Here is a 21,262-nt window from a genome sequence, read left to right on the forward strand (position 1 = left end):
ATGCTGTTTTCCTGGGGTCTTCGATGTATTGCTATAAGATGAATGGTTTCTCCCTCAATTATTAATACAAATGTTAATAATCATCTTGACTCTGGTTTTTGTTTTGTTTTAGAGACAGGGTCTTGGCTCTGTTTCCTGGGCTGGCGTGCAGTGGCTCCATCATAGCTCACCACAGCCTCGAACTCCTGGGCTCAAGCCATCCTCCAGCCTCAGCCTCCCGAGTAGCTGGACTACAGATGCACACCACCACACTTGGCTAATTTTAAAATATTTTTAGTAGAGATGGGGTCTTGCTCTTGCCAGGCTGGTCTTGAATTCCTGGCCTCAAGCGATCCTCCTGCCTTCACAGTGCTAGGATTACAGGCATGAGCCGCTGCACCCGGCCCTTGAGCCTGCTTTTTAACTGCCACCCTCCCCTGCCAAGGTGATGATATACTACTCTCCTCCTCTTTTGCCCCCTCCCTCCTCCTCTGCTGAGACCTGGTGTTGCCTTCTTTACTCGGCCTGCCAGTTGCCCCAAGCATCTAAGAGAATTTAGCCCTGGAATTCTGCCCCGACCACGCTGGGGTTGCTCAGGGTGGCTGAGGTCGGCAGAGCAGGACGAGGCCCACCCTGTTCCCACTGTGAAGATGTGGAGGTTCTATGTCGAATCGAGATCATAGACTGTCTCTAACCATGAGCCTTTCTGGGGAAGTCATTTAACCCTCTGTGCTCCTTCTAGATTCCCTCTGCCTGTAACATCTGGGGAGAATAGGTCTTTCTGTAGACGGTGACGTTTATAAAGTTCAGAGTGAGTTGAGAAAAAGTCCTTTGTACAATTTTTAGATAGTCTTTTATTTTCTGAGGGGAGCTTTTCTCACTTAACTAATTTGTCAGAATATGGCAGCTGACACCGTAGTTGCACTCTGAGATTACTTAGCAATGCAGCCTCCTCATGGCTTCCAGACAATGAACTGGGAATTTTTTAGTGCTCCGTATATAGAACACAGGCCATATAAACCACACCCTTCCAGGGCTAGACTATCCTTGAGGATAACTGCCCATTTGCCCCAGGCCCAAAACGTATATTTTATTTTTTCCAACATTCTTTTTAGGTGCAGTAGAAGTAGCAGAGCCCTAGTTCCTCTGCCTGATGTCCTGGAATGGTGGCACTCTGCGGACAACATCCAGACTTGGGTTTGGTCCGGGTCACTGGCTCAGCATAGAACTGGCCAGCATGGTTGGGGGAGAGGAGGCCGTGCGTGGCACCCAGGACCCCACATGATCACACACTGCGATGTGACCAGCTCACCAGTGTGACAGCCTCCTTCCTTTTAGCTCTGCAGGTTGGTTAAGTCAGTTACAGATTCCCTCCCAAAGTGAACATCCTTTTCCCCTAAACCAGGAATTCAAAGTAATATACGTCGCAAATGCTGTCCTTTATCTTTAAGTATTTAAGAAGTATTTAAGAAGTATTTCTTAAGTATTTAAGATATTTCTTAAGTTTGAAATATTACCCTAAATTAGGCAGCATTTTTAAACCTTTTTTATTAGGCTAGAAGTGTTTTTTGAGCCCAAGTAGTATAAACAGATGCCTTTAACAACAGTTTGCGGTGCCTGGAGTCCCTAAATGAGGGCAGAGCTGCACGCGGGGCCAGGAGAGGGGGGACACGGCTCAGCCTCTGACGAGGTGAAGGACTCCTGGCTGGCACTTCACGCAGTAGCTACGGAACCTCTGGCGTAGTCTCGGAATGATGTACCTATCCTATAGTGATTTTTCCTTCGGGCTTCAAAACATACAGGGAAGTTGAAAAACCTCAGGTAGTAGTGTCTCTAGATAAGAGCAAAGTCAATGGTTGTGATCAGTGGAACAGATTTTACCACCCTTGGCAAGAGGAGGCCGTTTCAATTTTTCTGATGGAAAGCGTCATGCAGAATGCAGGTTAGAAGGGTCGGCTGGTGATTCAGAGCTTGCTTTGAGAAAGACTCTGCCCTGCATTCCTCCAAAGAGGAGCGGGAAAGGTGCTTGGTCGTCCTAGGCAGCTTTATCGCCACCCTCAAGAAGTGGCTTTATGGGCTCCTTGAACACAGACACATTTCAGCCCCTGTAGAAGGAAGCAGAAGGGGTCTTTATCCACACATTAAAACAAAAAGAAAAATAACCCTGCTTAGACATCTGTCTGCACACAGAGCTGCTGAGGGAGCTACTCCTCATCTGTAGATAAGATGAAATCATTCTCGAGCAGGGATAACCTTAGTGTAACCTTATAACTTTAAAAACTTGTAAAAAGTTTTTTTTTGTCACTATCATTGCTTTTCCAGACAGCATAGTTTCAGGAAGAAAATCTTTTCTTTTAATCTTTTTATGAATTCATAAAGAAAATATTCGTGCACTCATATAGACGGGCAAGGCCCACAACAAACCAAGTTCTTGCATTGATTGCTACAAACTGGAAAACCCCAGCCAGAGGCCCGCGCTCCCCGTGCTGGTGTTTCTCATCCTGCACATGCACACGCTGTTGGGCTACTGAATCCTCACACACTCAGCCCACACTTGCGATCATCTGTCTTTTGCTTTTAAAGCAGCATTGGTGGGGAGGGATTGGCCTGATAGACTTGCCAGTTGTCTGCATATGTGTGGGAGCTGCTTTCACCTCTCTAGGAAGAGAGGCTGTTCAGAGGGAGGTGGCTGCATCCCTAGAACACCTGGGGCCAGGAGAGCCCTAGTCACCTGTCGGGCAGAGGCAGGGGGCGGAGCCTGTGCTCCGTTGAGTGCCTGGGAGTGGCCACTGCAGTGTGGACAGCTGGAGAGGAGACCGTCCTATGCCAGGAAGGCCCTGCCGAAGCTGCCTCACCCCTCAGCTGGAAAGCCTCAGGGGGCCGCGGTACAGGTGCAATGTGCTCAGCAAACAAGTTCCTTCTCCTCCTTGACTCACGTGGCAATCTGAGGGGTTACTTGATGGGATAGGCACTTCTACTTTTCATCAATAAGGACACTGAAGCCTCAAAAGCGAGGCTTACCCAGGATCGCATGGACGGTGGGAGCAGAGCCTGGACTACAGCCGGGTCTTGAGTCTTGTGCTGCTTTTCCCCATCACCACACGTGTGTGAAAGTACCCCAGCCCGGTCTGCCTGTCGCAGGCACCGAGAATGCGGCCTTTAATGTTCATAACCATCACTAACAACGTACCAACTGAAATAGAACCACCCATGTGACTCTCTCAGATACAATCTACAAAAACACATCTGTAATTGCTCTTCCCCTTTTAGGGGCCCTGTCTCCTCGGGATCCCAGGTAATCCTCACAAACTTCCTCCGGCAGCAGCTCTGCAGTGAAATGTGCGAACGGTGGCTTTGTGGCACTTGAGCACTTAATTGTGGTACCTTAAAAAGTAGATTTACTATGAAAAATCTGAGCTAACATTCACTTTTTGAAAGTTAATCTTACCAGAAGTGTTCTTGAACTCTGATTTTCTAAAGTGGCAACATACTTTATTTTTAAAATCTGGTTATTTTAACACTGCATTGTTAGGTGTGATTTTTGACATCCCAGCAAAGCAAAGCTGTAGTCTTACCAGATGCCATTTAACTTATGATGCATTTTATCAGATCTTATTTTATACAGTATATGCAAGCTTAATATAGATCCTATAAGCCCTGAAACTGTTAGTTTTCAGGACTGTAGAATTACATTGTTTGAGCTTGTGGTGCAAATCCCAGTATAGAGATTTCAAGTAAGTGAGTTTTGAAGTCTGAGTAGTATTATGAGCTTTTTAGCTCAGTTAGTAGAGGGCCAGACCCAGAACAGCAGGGTCCTGGGTGTGATTCCTTTTCCCTCCTCCTGCCTCACGAGCTCAGTCCACTTACCATTTATGTGGCCATCCCTCGGTGCAAACCCTGAGACAGAGGGAGCCCGCTGGAGCCAGTACCAGTCCTGGGGAATCCAAGTAGAATGCCAGCTGTACTGTTGTGGGGACAGTAGTTCTCATGCAGGCCACAAATTAGTATCACTTGGGAAACTTAAAAAATACCCTTGGTGGGGGTCCCAGGGATTCTGATTCCGTTGGTCTAGGCGTGGGTGTGTTTCAGAGCTCCCCACACCAAGCTAATGTGTGGCCAGGGCTGAGGTCCATTGGAAAGGAGGAGGAGTGGGGCAGAATTTGGAGCGGCTTGGTTATGTTCCTTTGTGTGCCTTCACGATGCTCGAGTCCTAGAAGAGAAAGCAAGCCGCCTTAGGCATTTAGAGCATGACTGAATAGTGTTGGAGTTTCTTCAATAATGGATCATAAAATTTGGTTGTTATAAACATGACATAAGACATTTTGACAAATCAGGTTGCATTCTGATTGGCGCCTGAGATCGACATCTGTTTTCTTATTCTTTGAAATTTTAGCCAGAAATGAACGTCTTCTGACAGGCATTACCAGAAGTATGCTCATGTTCATAGTTAAGAATAAAAAAAGATGACTATGTATATCCAAGGAGAATCATTAGTACTTATATATGCTTTGAACTATTTCAAGTATGAATAATTTCATATTATATGTGTCTACATGTCTCGTTGGAGGCTTAGTACGTCTTATGTGGTTCATCCAACTTTTGCACCGAGATTAATGTCAAAACAAAAGACATGCAATTCTACTTGAAGAGCCCGGCAGTCTGGGAGTTCTCACTGCAGACATCTGGCAGGGATCAGCTAGGCTTTGTGTGCTACTAGACTCATTTTCCCACTGTGTCTCTGGTTCATCCTGGGCTTCTCCCCTGGAACATGTTCCTTCCAGGCCCACATTACAACCCACTTCTTCACTGAAGCCTTCCCGGACAGCCCATTCCAAAGTGACACTTCTATTCGTTTAACACGGATTCGGCTTTTCATTTGTTCCACACAAGCTCTTGTGAGTCTCTCGACTACCTTAGCCAGTGCTTTGGATTTTCCAACCTTGGTGAGTCTACTTCCTTCTGCAGGAACTGTCTTCTTCCACTTCTTTGGAGACAAAGCAGGCCCTCAGTTGATATCATTGAATTGAATTGAAAGACTAGCCAGAAGATCAACATTGAGTTTTAGTGCTGATTATTTATTTCCATCATATGAAGACATCGTGTTGGAGGGTGGGGGGGATAGAACAGAGAGGGTGGGCAAGGGTGGCCTGTTTTTTCTTTGAGGCACTTCAATTTGTCAGATGACAGCTCACATAAAAAGCATACATCAGGCCACCAAGGCTGACCAACATTCTTATGTAAGTTGTTTCTGTTTGGAAATATCACGCAAAGAACATGAATTAAGTGAGCATTAACAGATGCTTCTGACAAGTTCAGCTTCTTATCCAAGACACAGATTGATAGAGGTCAGGCATGAAGGCATTTAGACTGAACAAATGAGAATTTTAGTTGAGAGTGATAAAGTTGCCAAATATTGATGGGTATTAGTCATTTGTGTTGGGACTAAGCTGTTTTGTCATTCAGTAATTTCAGTGCAACAGAAGTGAACTGAACATTTACTGTGCACCAGCCACTGAGCTGGGCAAGTGGGGGCAATGGCAAAGAAAGACGTGGCCCTTGCCAGGCTTGCAGACCGGTAGGTGGTGAGATGGGGTGGAGATGTGCGTGGTGGAATGGAAAGAAAGTGGAAGGACATTTTGAGTATAATCTACCATTGCTCCAGCTACTGTGGAAGCATCTAGGGGGACTTGAACCCACCAGCTGAAGGAAGGAGCACACAGTGGGCTCTCCTTGAGGTGTCATCCCACTGTGCTTGAGCCTAAGTAGGAACTTGCACTAAAGGCTGGCAGTCACCCAGATGTTTCTGCTCCCCCTTGTGTGAGTCTGCGTGAGTCCACTGCCCTACCTGGAGTGAGCACTTCTTGGCCCACGTTCCCTGGGTCTGGCTGTGGCTCCTCACTGCTAAGACCCAGAGCTGGTTCAGCCCTCTCCTCTCACCCTCACCAGGCTTTGTTGTGTCCCCCCTCCCTGCCGTGCCCTCTACGGGGCTCTGCTCCTGCAGTGGAAGGATCTGATCTTTCTCATTGTCTGCCTCTGCTGCATTCCCAGCGTTCGCACCAGCTCAAGCTTCTTCACTCGTAACTCTGCTACTTGGCACAAGACCACAGAGCCACATGGTTAGACCTGAGGACAGCATCCCAGGCCATTGTGGCCAAGACGTCCTAAAACCGCTGTTGGACCACCATTCCTGAAACTCCCAGGGCTGTTTTTGTGTGGAAGATGGAAAGTTGGATTAGGCCTACTGAAGGGACCAGGTAGACCAGATGAAGACGTCCCCTCTTCGTGTTCTTGAGAAAGCTGTTAACTCCTTGACCTTACAGCTGTTAACTCCTTGACCTCACCTTCCCTGCAGAGGGTTAGCCCTGAGCCTTGCCCCTCTACTTTCAGTACTGAAGCAGCATCTAACAGGTGTTTTGACAATGGGAGGCATCCTCCTTAATCAAATCGTAAATGATAGCCGGAGTGGTTTGTGGTGAATGAAACTGCCCTACACGTATGCCCCTCTGAGATTTCTGCTGGGCACAGAGGCATTTAGTGTCCTTGGTGGGCAGCTGGGAATGATGGGAGTGGCCTGTGCATTATTCTCCACCTCTTGTCATCTCTCAGAGTGCTGAGCAGATTGCTGCACTGTGTAGGAGTTTTAACGACACTGAGGCCAACGGCATGGAAGGACCCAGGGAGAGTCAGGACCCACCTCCGAGGCCCCTGGCCCGCCACCTCTCCGATGCAGACCGCCTCCGAAAAGTCATCCAGGAGCTCATGGACACGGAGAAGTCCTATGTGAAGGTAAAAGGAAACGCTGGGCATTCTTCCCTTTTTGGTGATGGTGAGCTGTATGTTAGCAGAGGCCCCCAGATCACCTCTGCCCCGGACACCTGCCACTCATGAGGTAGATGCCTGCTCCCTGAAGCAGTGAATTATTACAGGGAAGGAAGGGGAGGGGTGAGAGGGTGGAAGAGCTGAGAGGACTTGGAAAAAAATCAGATTCTTGGCTCATTTTGTTACCAAGGTATCTTTCACTATGGAAACAGATGTTCTAGTTTGTCATTTGCAATGTGTGGGAAGCGAGCACAGACTCCCTTGGTTTAGTAAAAGGGGGGGGAAGAGATCGTTGTAGGTGATGAAGAACACCCTGCCTGAGGGTGGTCATCATGTAGAACAGAGGCCCATGCCCGGTGTGGGTCTTCTCACGGGAGTGTTCTCACACTGTTACAAGGGGGTAGTTGCCGAGTATCTTGAGTACCCGAAGAGTTCATTTATCTGTCTCATAAGCCTCCAGTTAGTGGTTTGAGAAAAATTTTAAGAAGAATACAGGAACCTGGGAAGGCAGAGTTCTTTTGCTTTAAGTGCTTGCAGAAGCTGCAGAACTATTTTAAGCTCACTTCGTTTGTCAATTCCTGAAGCAGGGTGGGCAGAGTCCAGGGCTGGCTCTGCCTCAGTCTGGCGGCATGGCCTGGGATGGTCCCCTTCGACCATCCCAAATGAAGGGTCTGAGACCGTCGGTCCCCATGTTCTCCGAGGCTTCCAGCTCTAACATGCTGAGTCCACAGATTAAGGCGTGGCACACACGTGGCTAGTACTGTCTTTCTTCACAAGACACATCTGAGCTTCCCCTTTTATCAACATCACTTGTTTTACCTGGGCTGTAACAAGGCTTTACTCACAGGTAGCCCGGGAGAGCTTCCCAAAGTCCCTTCTTTTGGTCCTGCTGGGGAGACAGAAAAGTTAGAGAGATGACAGTTTAATTTTATTTTCCATTATGTCTTGTCCTGCATCCAGTGTGGGGAGATGAACTGAATATCCAGGGTGTCCCGACTAGATTTCTGAATAATCCTGTGTATCCACAGTGACCTTGTTCCAAGTAGGTCTGTGAACTGTGGATGTTTTGAGGCATCAGCGCCATTGACATCTTGAGAATAGTCACGGCACTCTCACCTGTAGAGTCAAGGGCAGAGCTCATGGTAGAATCTAAGCCCCTTTCTTTATTAGCGTCTTGTGGTTTATTAGACCACCCTGCACTGGGAGGCTCATTTTGGCGACATGCTGGCACAGTACTGACATGGGTGTCGTGGGTGAAGTAGACAAGAAAGACCGACTCTCCCTTCTCTCTGCAAGAAACCTGCACTTTGTTTTCTTAGGGCCCCCAGCGTTGCAGCTCTTTGCCACTTGCAGCTCAGCGCGGACCTGCTCCCGCGGTGCAGTAAGTCCTCCTGAGCAGCACTAGCCTGGACCAGAGTGACTGTGGGCCCTGCCACTGGCTCTGACAGAATCACCAGCACTTGGCACCTGTGTGATTCACACCCCTCCCCACCATTTTTTAATTTCTTTTTTGTTGCTGACATTTAACAAGTAATTTTACTTGTTGTCATTCTTTAACCTAACCTGGATCCCTGCATGCTTCTTGAGATTTTCAGTATTTGTGTGTTCTGGGAGAGATGATTCAGCAACCTCTCACCTCCCCATCCAAGTGGTCCACTGTGAAATGTGGTGAAGGAGGCAAGGCCAGGGAGGTTCACTGGGAAACACCATCAGCATCCCGGGCCTGACCCTGCTCTCAGCACCGACACCAGCAGGTTCTGGGGGTGCTTTGGGCTTTACAAAGTTCTCCGAGACTTAGATTTCCCTGTTGTAAAAATGAGGAAGTCATTCTAGTTGACTACAGTCAAATACTTCTATTAATAGTATTTTAGGACTCAAAATTCTTCAGAATAAATGAAACAAGAGAAATCTTTTCTATCACTAAATTGTATCATGGTCTTGGCTTACAATTATTAATATTAAATTTAAAAAATCTTTGAGAAGTTTTGTAAATACAGTCAACTCCCACTCTACTGCAGGAGCCTAGTTTACTAGAGACCCATATATGACTTAGATTTTGAACATTATACCTGCTGCTCTTTGGAAATTTTTCTTCCATTTGCATATGGGAATTTGGGATTCTGCTAATGTGTCATCCCTGGAATTGAGGAGCTCCCCAGACCTTGTCTCGCCCCTCCTAGCACCATGTTGGAGCTGTCACTGTGCTCCCACCTGACAGTGCCTGGCCAGACCTCCTTCCTCTGCAGGGGCGAGCACAGTGGCCTGAAGAAAGTGTCTGCTTCAGTCAAGGAGACACTTAACTAAGCAGAGTAAGTGATCAAGCTATAAAGGAAGACGTGGACCCCAGCCATTGGTGGTATTGTGGTACTAACCTGTTTGAATTAGGTGAGCAATAATAACCACGTTTAGGATCAAGAATTTCAACAAGACATAAACTTCATTATTCCTAATGGGAATCTTTGGAGCTGCTGCCAGGGTTGCTGGAGTCTCATGGGTATTTCGGAGAGTTAAGTGTTAAAGAGACTTTCTTCTTTTGTCTTTCAGGATCTGAGCTGCCTCTTTGAATTGTACTTGGAGCCACTTCAGAGTGAGACCTTTCTTACCCAGGATGAGGTAAATAATGACCACCGTCCTTCTGTCCACTGGTCCATAGGTGTGTCTCCCTTGGCCTTTTAGCAGACCTCCTCAGAGATTATCTATCTCTACTGATCCCAGAAGGACATCTGACATTTAAGAGTCTTCAGAGAGTCCCAGGTGCCTGGCCTCCTGCTAAGCCATTTATGTGGCCTCTGTGGCAAAAAGTTTACAAAGGCAGAAGGATGGTCATGGCTCTTTTTGTAGTAGAAGGTGTGGCCAAAAATTACATTTCGATACATATACTTTTAATGTTAAAGCACATAATTTGTTCTTTTCTACTAAGATACATTTTTCCCAATTTGAATTCTGAGAATTTTACATCTTGGAAGAATACTTAAGAAGTTATTCTAGAAACAGAATTATAGGGGCTGGAGTTATGAAACTTTCTATGTATAAACTATATCCCATAATGATCATGCTGTCTTCTTAAAGGATTTACTTCTGTCTACTTCTTGGTGAATGACTTCTTTGTGGGCTTAAGAGTTAGCGTGGTATCTAGGTCTTACTGGCTAATACCCTCTTTTCAAATCCTGATCTTAATACAGATGGAGTCACTTTTTGGAAGTTTGCCAGAGATGCTTGAGTTTCAAAAGGTGTTTCTGGAGACTCTGGAGGATGGAATTTCAGCGTCATCTGACTTTAACATACTGGAAACTCCCTCGCAGTTCAGAGTGAGTATTTAGGTTTAAATCATGGTGCAAAATTTTCCCTCGAAAAAGGATTTGTTGTCCCTTGACTGTTGTCAAGATAACCTGAGAGCTTCCAAAGCACTGCTGTCCTCTGGCAGTGGACAAGGATACATTTTTTTTTTTCCTGGTGTAAATGCTTCTGGTAGTCAGAAGTCTGGGCAGCACTACCACCCTGGGTGCTGACCGTGCACGAGCTCTGCACTCACCTTTTCTGAAGGGTCTGTGGGGTGACTGCTTCTGAGGCAAGAGCACCTAGCGCACGTCCGATGCTTCATCTCTTTGGTCATGTGAACCTGGGATGAGGAGTGTGGGTTTCAGGTTGCTCTGGTGGAGCCCTCTCTTCTATGAAGCATCAGCGTAAGCTGCAGCGCCTGGCAGGAAGCCCTCCAGGGAAGAAAATGTGGAAGGCAGTAGCAAGGGGACCTGAACTATACAGACAGCGTCGTTTGCCCCAAGTAACCGAGAGTCAGCTTAATTAATTAACTTCTCAGATCATTTATATCCCACCTTGTCGGATATAATTTTATAGAACTTCCTTTCTGGTCCTTTGTACACTGTGTCAGTAGCCTCTCCTTCCAGAAACTTTATAGTCAAGCGAAAGATGTGCCAGGGGAGGGCGTGGGCTGTGTCCCATCTCCTGTGTGGATGGAGCAGGCCTTAGGGCTGTGGAGTCTGACGAAAGCCATGCAGCTGTCAAATGCCAGGCCATAGGCTGGCACACACCGACTAAACCATGTCTGATTTGACTTTCTCCTCTCCCCTTCTAGAAATTACTGTTTTCCCTTGGAGGCTCTTTCCTTTATTACGCGGACCACTTTAAACTGTACAGTGGATTCTGTGCTAATCATATTAAAGTACAGAAGGTTCTAGAGCGAGGTAAGTTGCTCATATGTTTTATAGCTGTGCTTTTTGTATTTTTAACTGTTAATAAAGGGTAAATCTGTATGTAACAAGTAAGGGTAAGTGCAATTTTGACGTATTATGCTCCATTCTTGACCTTGAAAGCAGCGGATATTGAAGGGAAAGGTTTCCATTTATTTCAGTTTATTGGCAGCAGTGAACATGTGTGCCTAAGAGCAGAGCTGCTGCTTGGCCATGTGTCACTTACTTTGCTGTTAAATTACATCTGGCTTCTTTTCTTGAAAAATTACTTTCTCTAAAAACTTGCAACTACATGCCCTAGATGGGGGTAGAAAGAAATGCATGTCATTTTTTTTTTCCTGATTAAGCTTCTTAAGCCTGAGGAGCCACTATAAATAAACTATCACCAAACAACCCCCACCAAACATACAAGTGTGCTAACTAAAATGAAAGTCTCTTGGGTGGAACTGAGAAAAACTCATTTCCAGAGGTTGCTCCTTCAGTGTTTCCTTGTCTCCGTACTGTCACGGAGGCATGTGGAGGTGTATCCTGACATGTATAGTGTTAATTCATTCCCACTGCACCTTTGCCATTTGGTTTTTTTTTTTTTTTTTTTTTTTGAGACAGAGTCTCACTTTGTTGCCCGGGCTAGAGTGAGTGCCGTGGCATCAGGCTAGCTCACAGCAACCTCAAACTCAAGTGGTCCTCCTGCCTCAGCCTCCCGAGTAGCTGGGACTACAGGCATGTGCCACCATGCCCGGCTAATGTTTTCTATATATTTTTTGATGTCCAGATAATTTCTATTTTTTTTTTAGTAGAGACGGGGTCTCACTCTTGTTCAGGCTGGTCTTGAACTCCTGACCTTGAGTGATCCTCCCGCCTGGGCCTCTCAGGGTGCTAGGATTACAGGCGTGAGCCACCTCTCCCGGCCTGCCATTTGGTTTTAATCCAGAACTTCACAGTATCTCTTCACACAAGAAAATCCTCAAGTTTAAAAAAAGTGGAGTCTTACGGTGCTTCAAGTTAACATGACCCAGCCAAAATCCGTCTTTTCTAGTTGCTTTCAACAGAGTTCTGAGTCCATCGGCATTTCCTCCCACAGACACCTTCTTACTGACAGTCAATAGCAAAATAAAAGGCTACCAGTGGCTCACTCAGTTCCTCCTTTGTCATAAAGATGAATGATCATCTCCCCTTCCACTTGGTCCAATAATCACATTCGGAATGGTACTGCATCTCTAGATGGTGTAGATTTTGCCCTGGTAACAGAACCCCCAATAAGGGTATAGCTTCACTCAAATTAGCCACATTTCAAACAGCTGGGCAACATTTCCAACTGCTGGAATCCAAAGTGGCAGCTGGTGTGTCCTTTGGCATGCAAACTGAATGCACCTGGATCCTGTATGCGCCCTTCATGGCACTCACACTAAACAGGAAGGTGTTTTCACTGCCAAAGAGGGTCCTAAAGCCACCTGGTGGAAGGGGGTTGTGGCTCTGGGTGCAAGAAGGTTGAGTCTGCTTGGAGCTGTGGAGGGGAAGGCTGCAGGCTATGATGAAATAATAAATCATCTTATTTTAAAGGAAAAAAGACACGGCTTTTCAAATAGCCCTTCAGTGTATAGAGTAAGAATAAGCAATAACCAGTGCTAGGCCAATGGGAACAACACTGGTTTATTTTTCCATATGAATCTTTTGTGGGATACAGTATAGGCTCTGTATAACATAGTTCTGTGGCTTTATGAATTGTTCGAAACTCACTTTTTAGGCCACCCATAAGTCTCTCTCATGGGTATGCATGACATGTGTCTTTAAAGTCAGACCTTTAAAGTCGGTGTGAGAGCTGCATTCCATCCTGGTAAGCTCCCGTAGCTCGAGGGATTTGTCAGCTTGATGTGGATCCCGTGCTGACAGCTGACTACTTGACACACTGGTGTGCTGGGGTTTTTATTAATGAATGGCATTAGGAGGACTATGAAATGGATGCTGTATGACTGCTATAAGAGAAGTGAAGAATGTAATTCATCCCACATCTTCTAAGGGTCTTTTATCCATCTGCTTACAGCTAAAACCGATAAAGCCTTCAAGGCTTTTCTGGATGCTCGGAACCCCACCAAGCAGCACTCCTCCACGCTGGAGTCCTACCTCATCAAGCCAGTTCAGAGGGTGCTCAAGTACCCTCTGCTGCTCAAGGAGCTCGTGTCCCTGACGGACCACGAGAGTGAGGAACACTATCACCTGACAGGTGAGGCCACTGATCCCTGCCGTGTGCGTGAAGGGAGTGTGGGCTGTCAGGGGCTGCCTGCCACGCCCTAGGCCTGTGAGCTCACCTCTTCCACGCTAGTGGCACATTCGGCATCATTTTTCAGCTTTGTGATTGTTAATCTTAGATTTAATTTTAATATGTGAAAACAGCTAGATATATGGCCATTCCTTTAGAATCTACAAATAGGTAAAAATTATCCCTTTGGAGTAGCCTTAAACTCCTCTGGAGGGATGATTCTGTCTTCATTTTTAGAAGAAATAATTACCTCAGGTTACTTGGCTAGTAAACAGTGCTGCCAGAACCCAAAATCAGGCCTGTTTTGCTGCCACTTCGTGAAGTTTTATAATGTTTGCTGCCCATGTGCTGCTGATCGAATTTGCTGGGTGAGGCTCCACCTTGTGGAGATCTCTGAGCAGAGCTTGACCCTGAGACCAAATTCCCAATGACAGAAGTTGATGCTGATGTGTTATTGTCTATAACTGCTGAAATTACTGGCCTGAGACACAATTTGTCAAAAACACAAAGCCTTGTAGTTTGATAGTAAATAGAGTATACTTAAAGAGATGCCTTACTTGGGTTAGAGAGAACCGGTGATTTCTTCTCCATATATCAAAACTAGGAGATTAGGTTAAACCTCAAGTAATAAAATTCCTGGGGAGAGAAATAGACTTATGAACACATTTTAGTATTACTGAATAATAAATACTGAGAAAGGTATAAATTAAAGTGGCTCTTTTTCCACGACAAGCGTACTTTGATATCATAAGCAACAAAGGAGAAAGAATTTTTTTATATCACAGTAAATGATATAAATTATGTTCAACATTCATACTATATAAAAACCTCATTTTGCATTAAGATCTTTAAAAATGGTTCTGTCAAATTTCCTTTCACACTTCTCTCCAGATTGAATTAAAATATTAAAAGAATAAAGTATGAAAAATACTAAATTTGGGGGTGACCTGAAATTTTGTTCTTTGATTTTGTCCCCGGTATGCCCTCATAAAAAGTTATAAACAAACACCATGTTCAAACGCTCACAGTTGATCAGTCAGCGGTTCACAGGGGCATATGTACATTCTGTTTACACCTGGATCCCAGTTTCTGGGAGGACAGGCAACACTGGAGAGCTGGTGCCTTGGGCCCAGTCTGGGCTTTGAATTCTGGCTCTACTCCTTTTTTTCTTCTCTGGAACTCTGGCAGAATACCCTGCACCTCAGCTTCCTCATCTGTAAAATGGGACTGATTAGTCCTTGAGTTACTGTGAGGATTAAATGAGATTATTCATGTAAATCACCTACTGTGGTACATGCCAAGTAGAAAGTGCTCAATAAGTATTTGCTGTTATATTAGTGACACTTTTCACTTATGCTTGCCTCATTTCCAAGAGAATTCAAGGTGGAAGGTAATTTTGCTGTTCTTTGTTATGATGGCTAGATAACAATGGGCTGTGGTGAGCAAGACCTGAATAATGTTGCTGTTAGTGAGTACTGGTCTCAAATCCTGGCTTGAATCTTGAGTGCTTTCATTACTGCTGTTGGGTGGGATTGAAAACAAACAACTGTAAAATAAATATGATTTCGTATTTTGCAGAAGCACTAAAGGCAATGGAAAAAGTAGCGAGCCACATCAATGAGATGCAGAAGATCTATGAGGACTATGGGACCGTGTTCGACCAGCTAGTAGCAGAGCAGAGCGGGACGGAGAAGGAGGTCTGTGAGGCGCCGGGGCTGAGGCCCGCTGCATGTGTTACTGGGTGTGTAGGTGACCCTCCAGAGTAGGCTGCCCTGTTAGGACTTTTTGGAGGAGAAAATGCCTGAAAGTGTTTTGATGTTAATGTGTATAATAAACCACACAATTTATATATGAATGTAACATAAAATTCATTACATTGGTCTAAAAATGTAGCTGCTTACTTATAAAACTAGAACACATGCGATTTGACATTATCTGTATTTTTCTTTTTTGTCTGATTGCTAAATTTAGAATCTTGTGCTTTTAAAGCCTATATACAGGTAGCAACATAGTTTAAATAGAAAATGGCAAGAACAGAAAGGAGCCAGAGTTCCATTTTTTACTATGATCAGTTTCAGTATTGGCACATTTTCATTAACAGCCTGAGTAAGAGCTGGTGGTAAATGTACTAGGATCCTGTGGTAAAAGTTAACAAAGGCACTTTGGCCGAACAAGGACACTCTGGTAGAATTAACGTTATGGAACTGGAGTAGGATGTGTGACACGTCTTGCCTACAAGTGTGCATTGAAGCAAAATGCCTTCACCTTTATGTTGTTTATCCAACAGTTTGATGCTTAACTCCTGTTTTGAAACCTCCACTGTTTAAGGCCCCATGTTTACAGGGACCATAACAATCAAACGGAATGTACTTTAGCACATATGTGATTCACTCTCTTACATGAGACAGTCCACTCTTGGGGTGTCCACATCTTTACCTCCCGTTTTTACAATCTAGGTAACAGAACTGTCAATGGGGGAACTTCTGATGCACTCTACGGTTTCCTGGTTGAATCCATTTCTGTCTCTCGGAAAAGCCAGAAAGGACCTTGAGCTCACAGTATTTGGTTAGTATTCCATTCGAAAGAATGTAAACGTAAAAGAGGCTGGCAATGATGGATACCTTCACTAACCCCATCAGCCCAGCTAAGTGCTGATTTCCAGGAGTTAGAGGAACTGCTGTAATGGCTGGTGACTTAACACGGCCAGCCTCCAACTACTTAAAACGCCATTGCTCTGCATACTCATCATCTTGTTCTCCCTTCCGCTGCTTGGCGCAGGCCAAGTGTTACTGGAACAAATCTCCCGGGGGCTTTTTTGAAACCTGCTATCTTAATAGTCTGCTGCATTTCAAGATGTCTTACTTCTGAGAGTCTGGAGAGCAAGTGACAGTGTATTGCCACTGAGATGAACACAATGTCCTCAGCTTTCAATAAAACAAACAAACAAAAAAAGAATTAAAGCCAGGATCTACTTCAGATAATAGCTTTTAGATAAGCAGGTATTTCTGCATAGTTCAAATATGAACAAAAGAGAAGTACCATTTATTCACTCATGTGATAGCATAGTGGGGTCTTAGAGATTCATGAACTTGAAGAGCTTTGTTCTACTAAAACATTCAGCTTTAGTTTAACCTTGGAAGAATTTGTACAAAATAATAAAAGACTTTCTTTTTTCCTTTCTCTAGTTTTTAAGAGAGCTGTCATACTGGTTTATAAAGAAAACTGCAAACTGAAAAAGAAACTGGTAAGAATTAATTTTAATTAAAGCTACCTTTTCCTGACTATATCTTCCTATTAACGTTGAATTGAAAAGCCCACTGAGCACCAAGGCCTCACTGACTGCTAATACTTATTCTGAGGGTAACTAACCAAATCACGTACTGAGGGCACTTCTGAGTCTCCCTATGAAAGATGTCTGTTTTAAAAGAATATGTAGACACCCATGTGAGGGCCTGCATACAAAATCAGCTTTTATATCCCTAAAAGTGGCCCATGTTTGTTCCATAAACATGGGAGTCTGTAAAACTTTGGTTTAAAATGCCTTTTACCTTGACTTATACACGCACACAAAACCAAACCAAAAACAAAGCTTGGCTGTGGATACCCTAAGCCACTTTACCATTCAGGCGTGACATGAGGACATGGAAGGCCTGGTTGCCATTTTTGCTTAGAGATTCGGAACTCTCTGTTCCCAAACTACGACTCTGGCCTACCCCACCAAGCACGTGATGGCTTCGAGAACTGCGTGCATACCTGATTCATTTCTGTGCCTTGAACACCCACACAGCTGCTCAGAGCCTTGCACACAGGGAGAATGTAAGCTTCCATTTGCTGCGTACCATGTCCTCCCTGGGCGAGAGCTTCCTTTAACATTTTTCTTGGTGGACCTTCCTGTTACAGCCCTCAAATTCCCGGCCTGCACACAGCTCTGCCGACTTGGACCCGTTCAAATTCCGCTGGTTGATCCCCATCTCTGCACTTCAAGTCAGACTGGGGAATACAGCAGGTAACTTTTCCGCGTAGTGCTACACCAGAGAAAGCATTTTAAGAGACGTACTTGAACTGTGGAATGAAAAAGTAGGAAAGGCCCTTGGTATAGTTTTTGGTGTCTTTTATTTTATAGGCAAGGAAAATGAGGACAAGAGAAGTTGTTCTGCTGTTTCTTTACAGACTTTGGGAGGAACTTAATGCCAATGGGTGGCTTCTCTTTGTCAAATGCCTCTCTTCATTGTTTTATTTTCCCCATCAACAGTTTTCAACATTTTTCTTTCTGCCTAATATTCTTGATACCCTAAAATTTGTTAGACAAAGGTCCACAAATTTAAATTTTTACGAATTTAGAATACACTAGAAAATTCTTTAAGATTAGGTAGTACAAAAACAGAAACAAATCTTTGATCCTGGAAAATGCTGAGAGATCCATCCAGAATAACCTTGCTTTGGTGACACTGCCTCTGGTGACAGAAAGGGCCAACAGGCTAAGGCATGCAGTGATGTTCTGGGCCGTTTAATTTTTGTCATCGGTGCACATGTGCCCTGCGCATGGCTACACGTGGGGCCCCTTGCACCTCCATTGCCCCAGCACATCCTACTGTTGTTCCCTGCAAGGATTGGGCGAAGGAGGACTGAAGAATAGGATCCCTTGAACCTCTTTCCCAGGGAGACGGGGTCCAGAGGTAGGGAGAAGTAGGTTCAGACGGATGAAAAACTTCAGCAGGAAATGTAAAAAGTAACTAAGAAGTATTTCAGTTTTTGTAACTATTTGTGAAAATCATACATAGAATGAACCACAGAAGGAAATGGTAAGAGTCAGGATTGGGAATATTTAACTTTTTTAAATCGTGAGTTTTAAACTTCACAAGTGTTTTTAACCACAGCATTTTTGGCAAAGTTGTAGACTCTTGATTCCTTTTTCTTTTACACAGGGACAGAAAATAATTCCATATGGGAGCTAATCCATACAAAGTCAGAACTAGAAGGACGGCCAGAAACCATCTTTCAATTGTGTTGCAGGTATCACTGACTTCTAAAAATTAAAACCCGTGGAAGTAACAGAGAATCATGTCTCTTAAGAAAAGTTTATTTTTGGTGCCCTCCTGAATTTTGATGACATCAAGATCATACCTATCCCCCTCAAAAAAAGGCAACGGAGGCTCTAGCAGAAGAATACATTGATCAGACACATATCCAAATTGTAGAATTATCGGTTCTCACCTCCTTTTGTGAGTGAGAAAAGCATGGTGCACAGGTTGGTGGCAGTCTGGCCTGGGTGGTGCAAGGCAGTGTGATGCGTCACAGGAACACAAAGGGGTAGGGGAGGAAGCGCCATGAACACTCTGGATGCTACTGCTGTTCTCTCCCTCCCCCCAGTGACAGCGAAAGCAAAACCAACATTGTTAAGGTGATTCGTTCTATTCTGAGGGAGAACTTCAGGCGTCACATAAAGTGTGAATTACCGCTGGAGAAAACATGTAAGGATCGCCTGGTGCCTCTTAAGAACCGAGTTCCTGTTTCAGCCAAATTAGGTGAGAATTTTGCTACCCTTGTGTTTATTCAAGAAAACATTATGAGCTTCCTGAAAAGGATATATGCTCTTGTAATACAGCTGTGAGTCATCACTTTGTAAGTGATCAGGGGTAATTTTATTTCCTTTTAAGAGACCTAAACATGCCTTTTGCTCTCACACATTACTTTATAAAATATAACCACCTCCAATTCCAAGCCTCTCCTCTTACCACCAGCTGACATAGTTTTCTTCCACTAAGATGTACACGAATCCAGGGACTCTGCTGTACTCCCTGTATTCTCAGTGCTCAGAACCATGCCAGCCATCTGCAGGGTCAAAACTTAACACAGACAGTCACCAACTTCTGATGGTTCAACTTACTAATTCTGTGACTTTACCATAGTGTGAAAGTGATATGCAAATTCAGTAGAAACCACACTTTGAGTACCTACACAAACATTCTATTTTTTACTTTCACTACAGTATTTAGTAAATTACATGAGACATTCATTATAAAATAGGCTTTGTGCTAGATGAATGCCCAGCTGTAGGCAAATTTAAGGTAAGCTAGACTGTTCGCTAGGTGTAACCCCATCATAATTCAAGGAGCATCTGTATACGTGTTCTTACCCAATCAGTAAGTCAGCAGGTAAACATTCCAAATCATGCTATTCTTAAAGTTTCTAATATTTCAGCTTAAGTTTTCAGAATATTACTTCTATATGAACTATTTTATTATCATCTTTGTTATTTTTAGTCTTACAAAATGGGTAGCTTTTTTCTTTTCAAATCTTCAGATTTACTGTATATTTTCTATTTTCTCCATTGTCAAACTGGCCATCAAAAATTTGTTGCTCTTGCTGTAGAAACACTGAAACTGAGAACTCCCTTTTTCCTTTCAATCCAAGAAAATGTAATTAAACATACACATAAATGATTAAACATCTATAATATCAAATCTCAGAAAGTTGGTTAGACATTCCAGCGGAGAGAGTTCTCATGAGATAATACTTTTCTACTTTTAATTGAGCAGCAAGGTAAATAAACAAGGTGAAAAGGTGTAATATGGTATAACCTTGATTACCAAATTACAGAGTAATAATATTATTACTTAATAAGTAAAAAGTGAAAGAAAGGAGCCTAGATTTTAATAAACTTTTCAGTTTACTCATTGGCAAAAAAAAGAATGGTATCCCTTAGAAAAGTTTCAGCCAAATAACTGAGCTCTAGTAATCTAAAAATGCTGAATCCCCTGACATACAAGTTTAAATAAACATGAGTCAAAAATTCCCATGCTTGCAGCATCTACATGTTTTTGCCTCAATACCAGGATAGTAATTGAAGTCAGATCATAAAATAAAATCTTAATTCAGATGTTAAATCTTACAGCCTATTAGGCAAAAATTATATACTGTATAACCTTTTCTGTATCATAAGGGGAAATGTGCTTTTCTCATTGCAGCTTCCTCCAGGTCTTTGAAAGTCCTCAAGAATTCCTCCAGCAGCGAGTGGACCAGCGAGACTGGCAAGGGCAACTCGCTGGACTCAGACGAGTGCAGCTTGAGCAGCAGCACCCAGAGCAGCGGCTGCCACACGGCCGAGAGCAGGCAGGACTCCAAGAGTGCGTCTCCTGGGAAATACCCTCACTCCGGCTTGGCAGATTTTGTGGACAGTCTCATCAAAGAGAGTGATATTCTGAGCGATGAAGATGATGACTACCACCAGACTCTGAAACGGGGCAGCCCTACCAAAGACATCGAAATTCAGTTCCAGAGGCTGAGAATCTCTGAGGATCCCGAAGCTCAACCGCCAGCAGAACCCCAGCCTGGCACGGAGGCAGGTGAGGGGCGGAAAGGAGGGAAGCAGCCCAGATTGGTCCGGGGGCACTTCTGCCCCATTAAACGAAAAGCAAACAGCACCAAGAGGGACAGAGGAACTCTGATCAAGGCCCAGATTCGTCACCAGTCCCTTGACAGTCATTCTGAAAACGCCAACATGGATCTAAATTCCGTTCTAGAGCGAGAATTCAGTGTCCAGAGTTTAACATCAGTTGTCAATGAGGATTGTTTTTATGAAACAGAGAGCCATGGAAAATCATAGTGCAGTTCAATCCACATATGGGTTAAATTGCTCATTTTACTTTTAAACTGGTGGAAAAGTGGAAATTGCAGAAAAACTATTCATCATTATTGGGTTTTGTGCAGTATACATTTTCCCACAAAATAGTTGTAAAGATTTAAGTTATTTTAATTTATTGTGGATCAGAAAACTAGACTAAACTGGTCAGAATCTGTAAATTAGTTTATATCCCTTTTGAGCAGGTATCAAAATGATTTAGAATCCTTAACTTAAAATAATTAGAATGCAATTTTATTTTATGTGGAAAAAGTAAGGCTGGGGAGGTTGCGATTAATAGCTTTTAAAAGGGTCATTTTTTTCAATTCTCTGGGCATTTTCTTTGAGCTGTTAGTTTTTACTTTATTTAAAACATAT

General features: G+C 44.0%; 1 protein-coding gene across 1 annotated transcript in view; it reads left to right on the forward strand.

Annotated features, from left to right (window-relative positions):
* LOC105812402 (T-lymphoma invasion and metastasis-inducing protein 2-like) overlaps positions 1–20,869 on the forward strand; it is a 466,869-nt gene extending 446,000 nt beyond the window's left edge. The window contains 12 exon segments of the mRNA XM_012646833.1: positions 6,586–6,765; positions 9,343–9,411; positions 9,981–10,106; positions 10,892–11,000; positions 13,048–13,227; positions 14,842–14,960; positions 15,720–15,828; positions 16,449–16,507; positions 17,164–17,269; positions 18,189–18,276; positions 18,634–18,788; positions 20,232–20,869. Coding sequence (XP_012502287.1) covers positions 6,586–6,765; positions 9,343–9,411; positions 9,981–10,106; positions 10,892–11,000; positions 13,048–13,227; positions 14,842–14,960; positions 15,720–15,828; positions 16,449–16,507; positions 17,164–17,269; positions 18,189–18,276; positions 18,634–18,788; positions 20,232–20,869 — 1,938 coding nt within the window.
* The last annotated feature ends 393 nt before the right edge of the window (positions 20,870–21,262 follow it).

This window comes from Propithecus coquereli, unplaced genomic scaffold (assembly GCF_000956105.1).
Source record: "Propithecus coquereli isolate 6110/MARCELLA unplaced genomic scaffold, Pcoq_1.0 Scaffold25, whole genome shotgun sequence".
Lineage (NCBI taxonomy): Eukaryota > Metazoa > Chordata > Mammalia > Primates > Indriidae > Propithecus > Propithecus coquereli.